We start from the raw sequence: 16,837 nt of genomic DNA on the forward strand, positions 1-16,837 counted from the left end.
TAGAGAAGGCCCCAGAAAGGGGCAACATTACAGAGAGGCCCCAAGTGGGCTCGGAGAGCCCAAGAGAGGGCAGTACAGCAGAGGAGGCCCCAGAGAGCGGGCGAGAGTACATAGAGGAGGCCCAAGAGACGGGCAGTATATATAGAGAGAGACATACCAGCGTCTATCCCATCAGCAAGGCTTGGGGCGTGGTATTAGGGGTTGGTAGGAGCCACGCGTAGCCCATAAGGCTAGGGTGCCTGGGGAGCACCCATCATACCGGGAGACCCCCAGGGGGTCCGGGAACACACGGGGACAGAGGTCCCAGCTAACCGTACCCAGGGAGTCGTAAGGCAGCCTCCCAATTTAACTGAAGATCAAAGACGTGGCGGGCGAGAATAGAGGGTGCCCTTGGGCCAAATTGGCATGGAGATCACGACCCTCCTGAAGGACCCCGCTGTGACAGTTTTCATAAACAATCTGGACACTGGTGTCACAAGCGGACTGGCTAAGTTCACTGATGACACCAAACTTTGGGGAAGAGTGTCCACACTTGAGGATAGGCTGGTGATCCAGGCCAACCTCAATAGGCTTGCAAGGTAGGCGGATGAAAACCTGATGGCATTCAACACAGAGAAATGCAAGGTGTTCCACCTCAGGGGGGAAAAAAACCTGCTTCACACTTATAGGCTCAGGAATGCTACACTCACTAGCACCATGACTGAAAGAGCCTTGGGGATCATGATTGACCAGAAGATGAACATGAGCCACCAATGCAATACTGCAGCTGGCATGGCAAACAAAACTCTGGTTTGCATCTACTGATGCATCTCGAGCAAGACCCAGGATGTCATCCGCCTGCTGCACTTGGCCTTGGTGAGGCCGCAGCTGGAGTACTGCATCCAATTCTGGGCTCCACAATTTAGGAAGGATGTGAAGAAGCTTGAAAGAGTCCAGAGGAAAGCCACCTGGGACCTGGTGGCTGCCTATAAGTCCATAAGGGGTGTGCATCAGGATCTGGGGGAACACCTGTTCACCAGAGCACCAAAGGGGATGACAAGGTCCAACAGTCACAAACTCCTGCAAGAGAGTTTTAGGCTGGACATAAGGAAAAACTTCTTTACTGTCTAAGCTCCTGAGGCCTAGAGCAGCCTCCCCCCAGAGGTGGTGCAAGCACCTACTGTGGACACTTTTAAGAAACATGTGGGTGCCTGTCTTGCTAGGATCCTTTGACCCTAGCTGACTTCCTGCCCCTTGGGCAGGGGGCTGGACTCAATGATCTTACAAGGTCCCTTCCAGCCCTAATGTCTATAAAATCTATGAAAAAAAATGAAAGGTGAAAAAAATTGAAAATGAGTAAATAAGGTCATTTCACTGTTTCTGAAAGGAACTTTTTTCAGCTAAATTTACAAGAAGTCTTAGGCATTATTTACGCACCAAACTGAGGAAGAGTGGAAAGAGGTTGTAATCACATTGTCTTTCTTATGCCCTATAGCCATGTAGTAGGACACAAATCCAAGATATGGGAGACTGCTGATTCAGACCATGGAATTAAACCCAAATCTCCCACTTAACAAGACAGTATCCTAACCCACAGGCAATTGGGTGAGTCTGTTGAGTGGTAGCCTGTTTTAAGCTATTTTTATTTTGTATAAAATTAAAAAATATTCAGTGACAAAAGGACTAGAAGCCAATTACTTCACCACTGAAGAAAGAGCCCTAACCATTAGACTGTAGATTCATTCTCTCTCACTTTTGTCTCCCCTGCTGCCTTAATGACTGAATAACTTCAACAGGTGAGATTGAAAGACCTACCTCAAAACAGCCTGAAGGTCAAATGATTCCCTGGGAGATGGAAGACCTAAGCTTTCCTCTGAGATAATGGACCAGGAGGGGATTTAAACCCAGATCTTCCTGATCCCAGATAAGCCTTCCACCCACTGAATTATAGAGTATGAGGAAGAGGGCCATACTTAAGATAACAGTTTTTGTTTTGTTTTTAATAAATCTCTGAAAACAAAACACTTCATTTCAGAACAAATTACACTCGTTTCACTTGACCTGAACCATTTTTAAGTGGTTAAAGAGTCTGAAAAACAGGCTTATAGCAGATTTAATAAAAATAATCTATATTCAGTTTTCCCACTGGGGAGGGAATGAGAGGAATGGGAAATACACCATATATTACAGATAATAGTCACATTGCTTGATGCATCTCTGAAAAAGGGTTGGTTATGAAGGAGAGGGTGTGGTTCAGGAACCTAAATTCCATAAAGTGGATTTAGCCTTATCACTATTTAGCTGTAGCCCCAAGTTTTACAGTATTAGGACATGGCGTATGTCTACATCATGAACCTTGCATGTCCATTGAAGGGTATTCCTGGGCAGGCTCTGTCTGCCTGGTCCCATGTGTACATGCCAAACCAGAAAATGCAGCATTGAAGACATTCTGGGACCATCCCTGTCTCTACTCTCAAGACCTTAGTCTCTGGTATGCTTGAGAGCAGTCACGCATGTTGCACCTGGAAGAGCTTCACTGCTATGTTTCAGATTTGGTGTGGGTGGGTAAGGCATACTCAGATCATCCTTCCCATCTGAACACACCCATGAAGGTCTAGATTTAAATCTTGCTTGCTGCATGTTCAGTGTCAACAGAACAATCCCACGACCCATCCCATCATATTTTAGGATGTTAGATATCATTTTTATTTTAAATACCATCTTAACACAAAAGCTTAATGAGAAACTTTAAAGAGCTAAAGACTCTGAGGTGTATAGTGCCACTTAGACATCCCCATATTCTTTTTCAGTACCTTGAGAAACCTAAGTGTTTACATGTAGCATTTCCATAGGCTTCTTTCCAGTCATCGGAGCAGACAGTCCTCCAGAAACCAGAAGTGAATACCTGAAGCCCTCCTTCCCTGCCACTCAGCCTGACTGGGAAATTCAGAAGAAGAAAAGCATCCATAAATAGTTAATAAAAACCACTGAGAATTCACCATATACAAAACTGTATGAGCGCTTCACTACGGGTCTTGTATCGCTTGTTTCATTCAGTTTTCATTACTTGGCTCTTTTGAATATTTATTCCTTTGAGACACCTTTTCCCCACCTCTTTCACTACCTAATAATGGATCAGAGGGCTGCAACTCTATTAGTGCAGTCTGATGTACTTGGCAAGTTCCTGCCTAAGGGGACACAGATTAGGAAAGTCTTTGCTGGAATTCCAGCTGTAATACAGAGATTACTTGCCTGACATTGAGAAGTCTGAACAAGCATATGCCAGTTGAAACCAGTGGGAGATGTAACACTGGAGAAATCATTTACTTAACATTAGCACTGGAGGATTCAGCTACTTTCAATTGGTGCTGCACTAGCAGCATGGCATAGTCATGGGGATGTAGGGTTTGACACACCCAATCAGCATCTCAAGTCTATTCCTTCAAGGATCCCCCTGTGGATTTTGCACTGTCCCCAGCTAGGAGGGATTCAGCAGATGATGAGGGGAAAAGATGATGCAGAATTGAAAGCTGTAATTCACCTTCTAAGGATTTGTTGCACTTCTGGCCATCTCCCATCAAACAGGAGAGCACCTGTAGGAGCAATGCTTCTGTGGAGGTCAGTCCCTTTATGGCTACTTAGCAGCAGAGGCAGAGAGGCCCCAGGGATAATGAAGCTTGGGGTTGTTTTGCTTCCTGCTCAGACTTCTATGGGGAAGTCAGATCAAGGGATGCTGATGTAAGACAGTATCTTCCATGTTTCACCCACTCCTATCCCCAGCCCTGCCCTATGCTCAGGGAAGCTCCCTGGGCACAGAGCCATAAGTGAGGTGCGGGGACGGGGTTCATATGGGAAACAGAGCAGAGGAATACTTCACCACATTTTTTAGGTCAGGGGAGAGATCCACACGTGGAACAGGGAAGGACCCTCTAGCTCCCAAACATTAAGGTTAATCTGTCCTGCCTAAGCAACTCTTGTTGCTGAAAAATGTTCAGGACAAAACTTTTCTTAACTGTTTGAACTGCTCAGAGTTTGAGATCATTAGCAAACTAAACATCAGGGACAGGAAAGAAATTTAAAAGTATGTGTTTTAGAAAATCAACCCTCCTCCTCCTTCCTGCCAAAAAAGTGAGGGGAGGAGAGTCTGAATTTCCCTTCAGTTGTTGAAAGCAGCACAGGAAGGAGCTGGTTCAAATGAGGGTGTGGTGCCAGCAGTTGCTAAGAGGGCAGACTTGGAAATCAGAGTGTACATTATACCCAGGAGGCATCAAGGTCCACTTTGCTGAGCTCTCCCTGTTTGGCTTCAATCAACCTCCCTGTGACCCTTGGGATGACACCATGCATATTCATGCCCCCAAAACAGTGTAGCCTGACTAATTAAGTAGCGGTCACATAGTACTGTGAACGTATAGACTCCTCTATATAAATGGTAATGCAGTGATAATAAATTGATAACCAAAGAGCATCTAGATTTTTATTATGGAAATGCTTATCAAAGGCAAATATCACTAGCCATATTAATCTATGATCCAGATTGTTCTTTGAACAAATGTAAATTAGTTCACTGGCAAGATTTTACATCTAAAGCCATGCCTTGAACTTTTCATCAATCTCTCTCTTGTCTTCTTGGAGTCTTTCTAGCTATAATCTTGCCATAACATACCAAATCAAGCCTACATCTTGCTAGAACATACCAAATACTTTGTGCAAAAATGCAATAGAAGAAATCATAATAAAATACAAATTACCACATCTGTACTCGTCCTCTCCATCTTTGCAGTTATAGACACCATCACACCTGGCTGAGGGCTGGATACACTTAAAAGATGATCCACATCGAAACTTCCCAATGCAGTTGTACTGGACTGGTTAAACACACCAATATGAACACAACGGGATATTAATGTAGGGGGCCTTTAAAGTGTGTCCACATAATTTCATTATATAGCCACATTTCTGACATGCCAATGCAAAGACAATCCCTGTATTTTAGGAATGTGTGAAATACAATCTGGAGGTTGTTACATAATGCTGTGAGGCTTATCCGTTAGTAATGACACCCACAGTGAAGCAGCATTGCTGTCTGTTTTGGCTGTTTTGCAGCTTCTCTAAGCTTCAGTTTATATTTTACTCTAAGGAGACTTTCTGGGTCTAGATGACTGAATTTTCCTCAGCAACCAAAGGAGAACCTCCTAAATCAGCGGTTCTGAACCATTTTCAGTCGATGTACCCCTTGGTCTCAGGGTGAGGCTTCATGTACCCCCTTTCAACGGGAAATTAATTTTTAGGCCCTTCAACCTGCGTTAGACAATGTATGAAATATATCTCACGTGCCCCCTGGGCGTACATGTACCCCTGGTTCAGAACCGCTGTACTAAATGCTGCAGTGCAGGGTTGTTTCTTGAGCTGTGTATCTCAGCCTTGTAACTCTATTTAATTTGGGGCCATAAAAGTGCTGCTGTAGCATCAACAGACTGTGCTTATGGAAGTGTGCCAGTGGCCTTTCAATTGCTACTGGGGTAGATCCAGGGCAGTGTTGTGGTACAGAAGCATCACGCTTCCACTGTTGCCACCACTGTCCCCGGGTGATCCTGGTGCAGAGGGAGCCCCAGAGCAGTCCCTGCCTTACTTCAGCTACAAGCTGCAGCTGTGCAGGGTGCCAGACTTGGCAGGGAACAGGGCACACAGGTTCCTCCCTCCAGCCCCTGCTCCCTACCTGTTCCCCGCAACAGCATCCCCCACTAGCCAGGAGCAGGCATGCAAAGGAGGAACTTGTGCTGCTGTTACTGCCCCTGGCTGACACAGGCAGGGAGCTGCTCCTCCCCACACTACAGGGATTGGCTACCTGGGGAGCCTAACTCAGGTGGGGCCAGCAGCAATGGTGTGTGCAGGTTCCTCCTTCCAGCACCTGCTCCCAGCCAGTGGAGGCTACAGAGGAAAGGGGAGGCGGGGAGCAGGTGCTGGAAGGAGGAACCCCTGTAGCTGCTCCCCACAGCCCCAGGCTGGATCAGGACAGGAGCAGCTCTTGGCCCTCCTCCCACCCCCAGAAAAGCTAGGGACAGCAGCAGAAGCAGTGTCAGTGGAGGGCAGTGGAAAGATCCGAGGCTTGGTCCTCCCTTTCATGTGATTGCTCAACTCCTCACTGTCCACCACTGACCCATGGGCTCCAGCCACACATCACCCCCATTCCCCTATGGCCTAAGGGACAGTGTTCTGCAACTTTAGTAAATCCTGGATGCGCTTATGGTTGCCACTAAGCTCATTCTGTCAGCCCCCCACTCCCCCCTCCTAGTATCTCTTGTTTGTATGGCAACAGCGAAAGCCCATTTGAGTACTTGAACATACAAATATTATTTGTTAGTATGGATAGGAGAGATAAGGGCAAAAATATTACATTTAGTGTCTGAAGCTACCTCCAGTCTCTCTCTCTCTCTAGTATGTAGGGTACTTAAATGTATTGTGAATATGGATGTCATATGGAATCACTGTGGATTGTGTTTTTAAGATGGCATGTCTTCAGTTACAGAATTTGTCTTGAAGATCCTTTCCTGTTTCAAGTTCCCCAGTCTGATATGTGTGTATCATGCCAATGATCTGTCTCCTTGGTGCCAGATCTATTTTATTCATACAGGTAAATACAATTTAAAGTCATCGCACCAACAGGATTTTTTACTTTAGTAAATGAACAATGGTGGCAGCTTAATTCCATTCTCAGCAAAAGGTTCATGAAAAATTAAGTGTTTGAATAGTTAATTGAGAACCTAATAAATAACTAATTGTACTCACCACCCAGGCCAATGGCAACTGCTAGGGTTACTACAAGTAATAAAACAAGGATATATGGAAGAAACCTTAATGGGACTAAAAGATGGCACTTTGAAGTTGATTGGATATCTCCTAGAAACCAAAGAGAAAAATCAGAAACAGAAGCTTCCACATACTAAAGCTTGGATTTTCAGTGAAAAGTATTTCTTGAAAGGTAAAACAGGCAGAAGTAGTGACTGGTATATTCATTTTATGATATGGTCTGATGCATGGATTACACTGTACAAGGAACTGAGAGCATTCAGAACCACGCAAGTGGTGGTTAGGCCTGTCGGCCCAATTCCAAAGCTAGCTGGAATTGAAGGAAAGACTCCCTTTGCCTTTAAGGGATTTGCATCAGGCAGTTTGGCCAAGCTCAAATCAGCTCAAACCTTGTGTTCTAAACCTTCTTACTTTCCTGGACCATAAAAGTAGGTGCTTAAAACATCTCTTTCTGACTCTGAAGAACTGGACTCTAAGAAAAGAGAATCCCCAATTTTAGAAGAGCTTACAAAACTCAGATGGACCAATAAAATCAGCTGATTGAAAGCAAGCAAAGTTTTAACCACTTTCATGAAAACTTTTGTTGTTGTTTAAGGTCTTCTGACTTTTTCTGGCTCCAGTGTAGTGCTTCTGATACTCACCCAGTGCCACCATTTCTGGTGGCAACAGTGGGCACATCTACACAAAATGCTTTATTGTGCAGCGGAGTAATTTGGTATGCAATAAAGCATCACCATCTACTTATGTGCAGCAATTAGGGTACAGTAAACTAATTTACAGTGCTGCCAGATTGTCCTGTCAGATACAAGTGGTATCCAGCAGTGCAGTAAATTACTGCGCTTAAAGGTACATGTAGACAGTGACATTGAGATTATTTTACTCCTCAGATTGAGCTGGAGTATATTCAGTTGCATTAGTTGCATGTGTAGATGTACCCAGTATGAACTGCAGTCAGAAAAAATAAAATCCTAGGAAGCTGGAAGTGAGGGAGCTCTACTAGTTACAGTTAGGAAGGAAAACCATCTGTAGAAAATGCAGCGTGCACTTGGTCCTTAAACATTTTGGTGACACTCTTCAAGAAGACTAACTCATTCAGAAAGGCATAAGCTTTTGTAGGATATGTCTACTTCCTCAGATGCTGTGAAACTGAATCCAGACTGATATGACTCTCAATTTCGTTGAAAGTAAGATTAGTCCTGTGCAATGTAACCAATGTATGCAGTTTGCCACACACAACCCCTTCTGCTACATTTGTATTTGCCTAAAAGCTTTAATTACCAGGCATGAAAGGATTCATATAAAACACTGAAAGCAGTGTCATAACTGGAGAAGGAAGGAAATAGTCCATTCTATATATAAAGCTGTCAGAATAATCCAGTCTTGCACAAATGTTACACAGTTGACCAGGCGCAAAATGTCATCACCCACTCATATGCTGATAAAGTTGGTGCTATTTTTCTCACTTGTTTCCAAAATGGGCTCACCTCAAATGAGTGGGTAAGTACAGTTTTGCAAGGAAGAAGAAATTTATAAGCTCTAAACATCAGAAGCGGTAAGGAATGTGCAGATTCCCTACCTTCTTCCTCTGCACTAGGGTCTACTTTTGCTTGTGGTATGCTGAAGAATTTTTTGCAAGGAAAACAAAGTTCAGCTGCTGACAATTCATCTTCTGTAACAGATACAACTTCAAGATTTCCAGTGTTGGGATTTGTCTCCTGTTCCTGCATCAACAAAGAACAACGTCATTTTTAAAACGCATTGCTCGTGCCAGCATTACAAACCCCAATGCCTTTTTACTAATATTTTCTGTTGAAGCCTTCCATCTTTGCCAGCCTTCTGAATGAATAGCCCTTATAAAAAGGCATACAAAAACTAGAACTCTTGGTTCCAAAATGATACCTTTTATTAGACCAACTGGGAAATTGCAAGAAATTGTCCTTTTCTGCAAGTTATCAGGATCCAAGCTCTTTGATGTGTAGATAAGGTAGAATTTTCTAAACATCAAATCTAAATAAAATAAAATCTACACATCAACAAGCTACTCAATACAGCTCACAAAGACACTCTCATGGACCCAGAGGGACAGCCTTCCATCTTCAGCTCCCTCTGTGTAAAAAATGAAGTTTAGTTCCTACCTATGGGGACTTTTTACCACCTTGTACCATCTGTACTTTTCCCAGAGCCTGACGAAGGGACTTGGATCCCGAAAGCTTGCAGAAAAGGACAATTGTCTTGCAATTTCCCAGTTGGTTTAATAAAAGGTATCATTTTGGAACCAAGAATTCTAGTTTTTTGTATGTCGTCTTGTCTCAGACCAACATGGCTACCAAGTATAGACCTTACAAAATGAACCCATGGGTACCTTCAAGGCTTCCCTGTTTCCCTGTTTAACTTCACCCTGTAAAATGGCAAGAACCTCATGTACATTTCTAAGAGCACCCCACAATTGCCATTGATTTCAGTAAGAGTTAGAAACATAAAGCAGGGGTTCCCAAACTGTAATATGTGCATGCATATTCCTGGGGAATACGCAAGACATCTTTGGGGGGTATGCAAGAGAAATTGTGTAATGGCAGATCTAATTTTCATTATAATACTTGGCATTCAAAGGATTAAAATATAAAGAGTATGCATGCAGCTGGTAAATCAGGAAGTGTGTACCCATTAAGAAAAGGTTTGGGAAACTTTGACATAAAGCAACTTGTAAAGTTGTACTTCAACCAGAAAATTACCAAAGCAAAAAGTTTCTTGTGTGTGTCTTTAACCACAGCAATTTACAGTAATTTATTCACCAAACCAAGATGTTCTCCTTTAAATGTCAAAGAATTTTCCACGAGATGCTTTTTAATTGTTAGTGCACATAAAAGGAAGTATGTTATATGAGAAACTGCTGAGCCTGTTCCGATCTGCACCATTAAACTTTATTCAGAAGCATCTCTGCCTGTTCTGTGCACACTACCAACTGGAATCCAAATTGCTAAGACATTATTCTGAGTAAATAACATTCACATTCAAAATTAGCATGTGGGTATATGATACATATTTTCTGCTTCTGAACACAGTGAGTTATGCAGTGGGATCTAGTTTTCCATTAAGTCATGCTACTGTAACTTGGGAGTCAGTTCTTTGCAGACAATGGAACTAGCACATTATAAAACCAAAAATGATATTTGTATGGTTGGGCTCAAATTAATAGTTCATCCCTGACAACAGTTTTAGGCAACATATTTTTATTTTCACCTTTTAGTAAATATTTATAAAAATGGCACAGTTTTCATTCCTTCATTTTATCACATTCCTGATAACTAATTATTTCCAGAGTTGGGGGAGGGGGGATTTTTTTTTTTTAAATAATTTTATATAAACTTACTGCTTTTAGAGCAGAAATAAGAAACGAGTATTATATAGCTTCCAAATAAACAATAATTAGCACATAGGATGTTGCTCTGGAAATAAATCAGCCTTTGGATCTATGATCTACGATGGAGAAATATTAGAAAATTATTTCAAGGGCTTTGCCTTCTTTCGTGGTTTTACTCACCTCTTCCTGAGAAGTCATGGTTAAAAGCAAAAATGTTTTCTCTTTTCATTGTAAAAGTAAACCAAATGGAAATCCAGCTGTTGCTAAGGCAGTCTGCTCTGGAAATATTTTTATTGAGCCATCCAGAACTGCCAGCTCAATCATTTGTAGCAAATGACATTATTACTGTACACCGTGTAATTCAACCTGCTCATGGGTATCAGATAGCCTAGGATGATGGCATGACTACGGAGAGCGGAAAGGTAAAAAAGTCAGCAACCCTTTTAATTAGTATAATAGGGTAAAGTAATATTGTGGTATTTGCAAACTCATGATGCCCTCACTGAGGAACCTCTGCAAAGGAAAAGTCACAGGTGTGCTTGCTTGTTCCTTTTTTGATAGGTAGAGAAGCTGGGAAAAAATCTGCCAGCATTTGTGTGCTCTGGTGAAAATGCTGTAGAGCAGGCCCCATAAAGCTAATCAGTTTTGAAAATTAGGCTCTTTGCCTGGTTACACTGCTCTTCAGAAACTGGGTTTGTGCTTACTGTACCCATCAGGCAAGGAAAAACCTACAAGAGAGACCCAAACTTTAACTAGGGGAGGACTTCCACCGTCATACTTCTAAAAATCATGAGTATCCATCAGTGAGGCAATACAGTATTACCTACTTTACATTAAGGAGCTTGAGGGGCAGCTGGAATGAGAGTGTGTGTTCAGGACAAGACTATAGCCGTGATCTTGTTTAGATCATTTTAAGGGGGCAGAAAGGTATGAAGGAAGCAAAAGATCCATGCTGGTATGTACAAGTGATTAAAAAAAAAAAGTTAAAAAGAAACCAAGACAGAAATAAGAGCTGTTACAGAGAATATGCTAAGCTTTGAGAGAAGAGTAGTGGAATTTACCAGCAATGAGAGAATTTCCAGTGTTTCAAAGGAGTCTTCTTTGGACATCTTGACTGTACAAAAAATCAAATGCCACAAGAGCAGGATGTTGGACCGTATTTCTGTTATTTCTTGCTCCTTGTCACATCATGGTTGCGACAAGAATACCTTTTTCTACCATGTTTTTGGCACTTTTGCTTTGAACCTCACTGAAATCAGAATATGTAGAGTCACCAGAAAAAAGATGAATAAAGAAATAAAAACAAATTTATTTTGGAATATTTTGGATGGCCAAACATGTTTACTTTGGCCCCAGCTTGAGCCAGGGATGAAAGAAGTGCCTGTTTTGTCTGAAGCTGTTTGTTTCCCAGTGGTGGTGTCTAATACTCCAGTCTTTTCCTCATGTTTTCCCCCATGGCACTGGGAGAGGTTATGGTCCTCAGTGTCAACTTGCTTGGTTTTGGGAGACCTGGGCTTGATTCCCCACTATGTCTGAGAAGAAGTGGTTAGAAAGCTGGTCACAGCTCTCTGATTCGCTGCCTCCACAAACTTACTTAAGTGAAAGCTTCCCTAGTAGGGAGGTAATTTATGGCATAGACATAAGGCCCCTTGGGCATCAATATGCTCAGGTACATCTGTTGCTCACCCATGTCCCTTTCTGTCCATTAACAACCCCATTTCCCTCCCACCTCCTCATAGTGTTCAATCATGCGTCCCCTTACAGCAAGAATGTAACAGTACAGGCCACAGAGAGAGTCAGTGAAGATTTCCCTCTAACATAAGGAGTTCAAGGCAGACCTCTAGCCATGTTAACTTCACTGTATGCTGGGTATACTAGAGAATCTGGCACTCTCGATGATCTAGTATGTCATTCTAATGACATTATTTAATCATATCACAATGAGAATAGCATAGATGGTGGAATGAGAAACTTCCTAAAGCTACCTCTATGTGCTTCAAAACTGGTCTCCAGAGGCCACTTCTGGCAGAGAATATATATTTCATCCTGCACAGTAATTCTGTTCCTGGTGTTTTTGCTGAGGATGCCTCACAAGGGGCTGTGATAGTAATTTTGCAGATGCAGAATTTGGGTGGCCACGCACAACTTTGCAGATGCAGAAATCTGTCCACAAAGATCCAGACTCAGAGAACCAGATGATTTTGTGCAACACACTAAATAACCATCCCTTGTTAGCAATCACACTCACAAATTCATTGACCGTCTGGAGTGGATTTAAAATGAAGTTCTGAAGGAAGGATGTTAAGGCCCATGCTACTAGCAAACTTGTAATGACTGCATGCTATGCTGTGGTCTGTATGTGTGCTGTTAGTTATGTTCTGCTGCAATCTGCAGCAGAATATACTTCTTGCTTTTTAACAACCACCTAAAATAAAAATCTAAAGAGTAACATGCTACAAAACAGGATATCAGCTTTTGTCAGAAAGATCACAAGGGTTTTGAGGTTTCTCATCGTAGCTACCTCCATCTCCTTTTTCTCTTTCTCTTTCTCCCTCTCTCTCTCTTTCTCTCTCTGTCCTACCCCTCCTAAATTCTGACTGCGCTGTACGTATATTCACAGGAAGAGTAGAAGAGATGGCGGTGGCTGAAGCACAGCTGTATGCAAAGGTTGCAAACAAAGTAAAAAATAGAGGCACCTGCTCTATCGTGGAACCTCTCTTAGCCATGGGATTCCCTGCACATACTGTGTGAGTTATATGCTTAAACTACTTTGATTATATTAAAAGCAGGTTCTTATGAGAATTTGAGCATGGATAGCTTGTGTTTTTCACAGAGAGAAAAGACATGCTTACCAATAGGTGTGTATGGACTAGGTTTGTTTCTTTGGGCTTCTGCAACAGTATAGAGATATTGATCTTATCCTCATGAGAATCCAATTGTGTATGTCTAATACAGTATCCCTAAACTATCCGCTTTTTGGGTGGAGAGGTTTTAAGACTTCTTAAACATTTTACATACATTGTGCTGTCTCATAGAGTCACTTAAAAGTAACTTCTTGTGTTCATCACTTTTCGTAATACAGTTAAAGCTGAAGGTATTTTTCCTATCTTGAGTATGAGGACCTGGCAAAGACTTCTTACCATGTATAAACTGGAGACTGTATTTTTCAAAAGACTAAGCCCTCTTATTTAATAATACCTCTGTAAGCCTATTCTGTAATTTTTGTAATTCCTTCTTAATTTAGGATGAAGTTTAAAAAACAAAAAGAAGAGGGGCGAAAGATAATGCATGTGCTTTACCCCAAAGCTGAGGAGTAGAATGGCATGAAGCACAACAGTGCTTGTTGTAACATTAACACGTGGGGATAAAGGCTGGAATCATCAGTAGAATATAGGGAGAAATCAAGTCAGTGGTGACTGATGGAAGAAGATAAGATACTGTGAAGTTAGGCCATGAAGTCCTAGAAAGTGAATAGAGTAGCTTCTGCTTGATGTCATGGTGAAAGGAGAGCCAGTGGAAGAATAGAAACAGAGGGTATATTTGCACCGCACTTACAGAAGTGACATTAGTGTAGCATAGAGATATTCAACCTAGCTTTAAACTAGCTAGTTTAGGTACCGTATCTTGGTAGCAGTCTACCCAGAACAGCACGGAGCTCAGCGTGGGTTGCCAAAGTCTGCTGGTACACTATCATTTAAGCAACTGCAGGGTAGACATTGTCAAAACGATCTCAGAAACTGCTGCCTGCAGCAGAATTTTGAATGATTTGAGTGAGGCAGGATTACATTTGTTCAGGCCAGAGAAAAGACTGTGGCCATATGGAAGGCATGAGATAAGGACAGCTTGAATGTGAGGTGTTAGTAAAATGGAGATGTTAGTAAGAAAAAAAATGAGCAGGATTTAGACACATGCTGAATGTAAGGCTTATGAGATGGGGCTGAGTTGAAGATGGTGCACAGGATGGAGACCTGAGTTGCAGGAAGGATGGGATCAATATCATCAGTGATGGGAGAAGTAGGAGAAGCTCGAAGGAAAGATTCTGAAATTATGTTGTAGCCACATTGAGCACTCATGAATAAAGAGGCCCAATCTCTCATGCGTTGGAAACATTTAATTGTTTTATTTTTCATTTTTTACAAACTCATATATAATTTCCCCCCTGTAGAAGAGAAGCTAGAAAGAAGGGAAAAATCAGGCAAATACTAGTTATATTGTTTTAAGGCACTGCTGGAAGCTGCTCAGATATCAGACCCTTGCAGCAAGTATAATAATTGGAATGAAATAGAATTAAATGATATTAAAAAATAAAGACTTCATGAAAAATTAGATGCTGCAAAAGAAATAGGAGTCAATGTCTGCTTCTCCTCCAAATCTCCAAGGAATCTGCAGGTCACTTCTAGGAGCTCAAATACACAAATTCCACTTCCAAACTGGTCATGAAAACTCAGCTCTTGGTCTCAAAAGCTTCTGTGTGTGTAGGACCATGCTGGGCTGTTTAGAGCAGCTCTGTTACAAATTGAGTCAGTACGCGGGAGGAGTAGTTATATGTTAGAAAGAATTCAGAATGCAACTTCTGATCTGGATCTGGGTTTGCTGCTGAACCTATAGCTCAAATCTAACACTTTAATGGGTTGAATTCAAACACTAAGTCCTACTGGGAAATTTTGGATCTGGATTTCTAAATCCTACAGGTAAGCACGTTTTGATCAAAGGTTTTGATTTGGCCCTCTGTAGAAATAGGGGTTTGGTCCTGAGGTTTATATTTGGGCCTTTCTCTAATAATACACTTGCTTTATGTGTGGAACAAACATATTTATACAGCGTGTATGCATTTTGACAACACGTTCCTAAGTAAACCGTACACTAAGCCTTTGTATCAAGGAAGAGCTTCCAGAATGCAAAGGAGGTTTATTTGACTTGCAGCTATTTCTTTCTCATGGCAAATCTCCACTTTTTTTCTCCTAGGCAAAAAGCTTTGGCTGCTACCGGACGAAAGACGATAGAAGATGCTACAAAATGGTAAGTGTTGTTATTTCTAAAGAGAACTTTCTCAAATGTAGTTGCCTATGACTTGTTTCCCACACTGAATTTGGATTTAGTAGACATCATGGTAAAACTAAACTAAACCTCAGCTCATCTGTATTCTACTTTATGGAAAAAGGGATATTAGCTTTGTTTGATCAGGTCTCTACTGGGCATAAGAATATTTGTACACCATGCAATGTAAAGCAAGATCAGTTTTTGCTTCTGAGAAACGGGTTCTTTTTTTCCAAAGCATGAGATAACTTGAGTGTAGGGAACCCACTTTCCCAGACACAAGCAAGCTTTGCTATCACAGAACTGAATGATGACTGCAGATTTTAGAGGAATTGTTTAATCGTCTGTCCATGAGGAAAGGACAGAAAATGACAGAAAAAGGTTGTTGAAGATCCAAACGACTGCCATTGTAAAGGAATTCTGAAGATTTGGGGTTAAAAGGAATTTACTGGAAGGAAAACAGGCCCAGATGAGACAAGGCCATAAAAATCAAGTGGAACTGTCAAGAGTCTGCGGTACAAAATGAGAACTGGGGCAGGCATGACCACAGGTAATGCCGGTTGTTACTTGTGGGTCATCGAAGCTTTTTCTCCACTCTGAGCAAATGAAGTTGAGACGGCACAAGCAGTGACTCTTATCAGATCTTATGCTCCAGGAGGTGGTTGGAGAGTTTTGGAATAGGGTGCATATATGAGTAAAGCATACAAGTGTGTACCACTGCGTTCACTTCCAACATTTGGAATGATGGTTGAGTATTACATTACTTCGCCCCAGTCCAACAGCTGCACGACAAAACAAGCTTTGTCACAAACTATATTGCCCTGTGATTCAGAAAGATCTGAAGGAGACAACAGACCAACTCACAGACCAAAATGCCTGCTATAGCCAACTGGAACATGACTTACAAATCCCAGTTGATACATTTGCTGTTTCTGTTGTGTTGGGATCTTTTAGCTTGCTGTTGTATGAAACTGCCAGTTGTTTTTATGGAATTTTTTTTTTTGTCTTTTTTAACAATACTCCCTCCACTTTGTTTTCAGATTTTGGTTGGTGATTCTTTCCACTATCCTTTTTTCTTTCTTTCGTTCTTTCCCCCTGCCCCTTTTTCAAAAAGGTAGAAAGCAAACAAAATCCACCCAAACAATTTATTTGGAAATAAAACAAAACTCCTTCGTTTTTGTTGATTTGATTTCCAAATTTTGAAAGAAGCATGGGCAGATCTGGCATTTTGAAAATAGGGGTGCAGATGGTGTGGTGAATCATCATATATAAAACAACACTTATGTTTCTCCAATTAAAAATAAAGTGGAAGCTTAACTAGTATGCTACAGACCTAGGGCTACATTATTCAGTTTAAGATTGAAACAAAAACAAATATAACTTCATTGGAATGAGTTAAAAACCATCTGCAGGGCTGTGAAATTGGAACTTCATTACCAGGAGCAGCTAACAGACAGCAGAATTGCAGAACAAAGGATAGCTTGATGGGTTGAACATCAAGAGCATTAAACAGAAGATAAGGTTGTGGAATGAAGAATTTAGAAGGGATCAGATAGATTAGGATAAACCATGAAGTCAGTTGATTCCCTCATGCCTGACTAGAAATATTGTTGCCATTGCCAAGCAGCTGGTTTTAAACTTTGGGATGGGAAG

At 41.7% G+C, this 16,837-nt stretch overlaps 2 protein-coding genes across 2 annotated transcripts in view; one reads left to right on the top strand and one right to left on the bottom strand.

Moving 5' to 3' along the window:
- TMPRSS3 (transmembrane serine protease 3) overlaps nucleotides 1-10,345 on the bottom strand; it is a 34,997-nt gene extending 24,652 nt beyond the window's left edge. The window contains exons 1-5 of the mRNA XM_014525318.1: nucleotides 10,328-10,345; nucleotides 8,363-8,507; nucleotides 6,766-6,876; nucleotides 4,728-4,844; nucleotides 2,793-2,916 (exon numbers count right to left, since the gene is read on the bottom strand). Coding sequence (XP_014380804.1) covers nucleotides 2,793-2,916; nucleotides 4,728-4,844; nucleotides 6,766-6,876; nucleotides 8,363-8,507; nucleotides 10,328-10,345 — 515 coding nt within the window. The remainder of the gene's footprint in view (nucleotides 1-2,792; nucleotides 2,917-4,727; nucleotides 4,845-6,765; nucleotides 6,877-8,362; nucleotides 8,508-10,327) is intronic.
- Nucleotides 10,346-12,781: 2,436 nt separating this feature from the next.
- UBASH3A (ubiquitin associated and SH3 domain containing A) overlaps nucleotides 12,782-16,837 on the top strand; it is a 37,869-nt gene continuing 33,813 nt past the window's right edge. The window contains exons 1-2 of the mRNA XM_025191057.1: nucleotides 12,782-12,894; nucleotides 15,113-15,166. Coding sequence (XP_025046842.1) covers nucleotides 12,782-12,894; nucleotides 15,113-15,166 — 167 coding nt within the window. The remainder of the gene's footprint in view (nucleotides 12,895-15,112; nucleotides 15,167-16,837) is intronic.

This window comes from Alligator sinensis, unplaced genomic scaffold, assembly GCF_000455745.1.
Source record: "Alligator sinensis unplaced genomic scaffold, ASM45574v1 scaffold643_1, whole genome shotgun sequence".
Classification (NCBI taxonomy): Eukaryota; Metazoa; Chordata; order Crocodylia; family Alligatoridae; genus Alligator; species Alligator sinensis.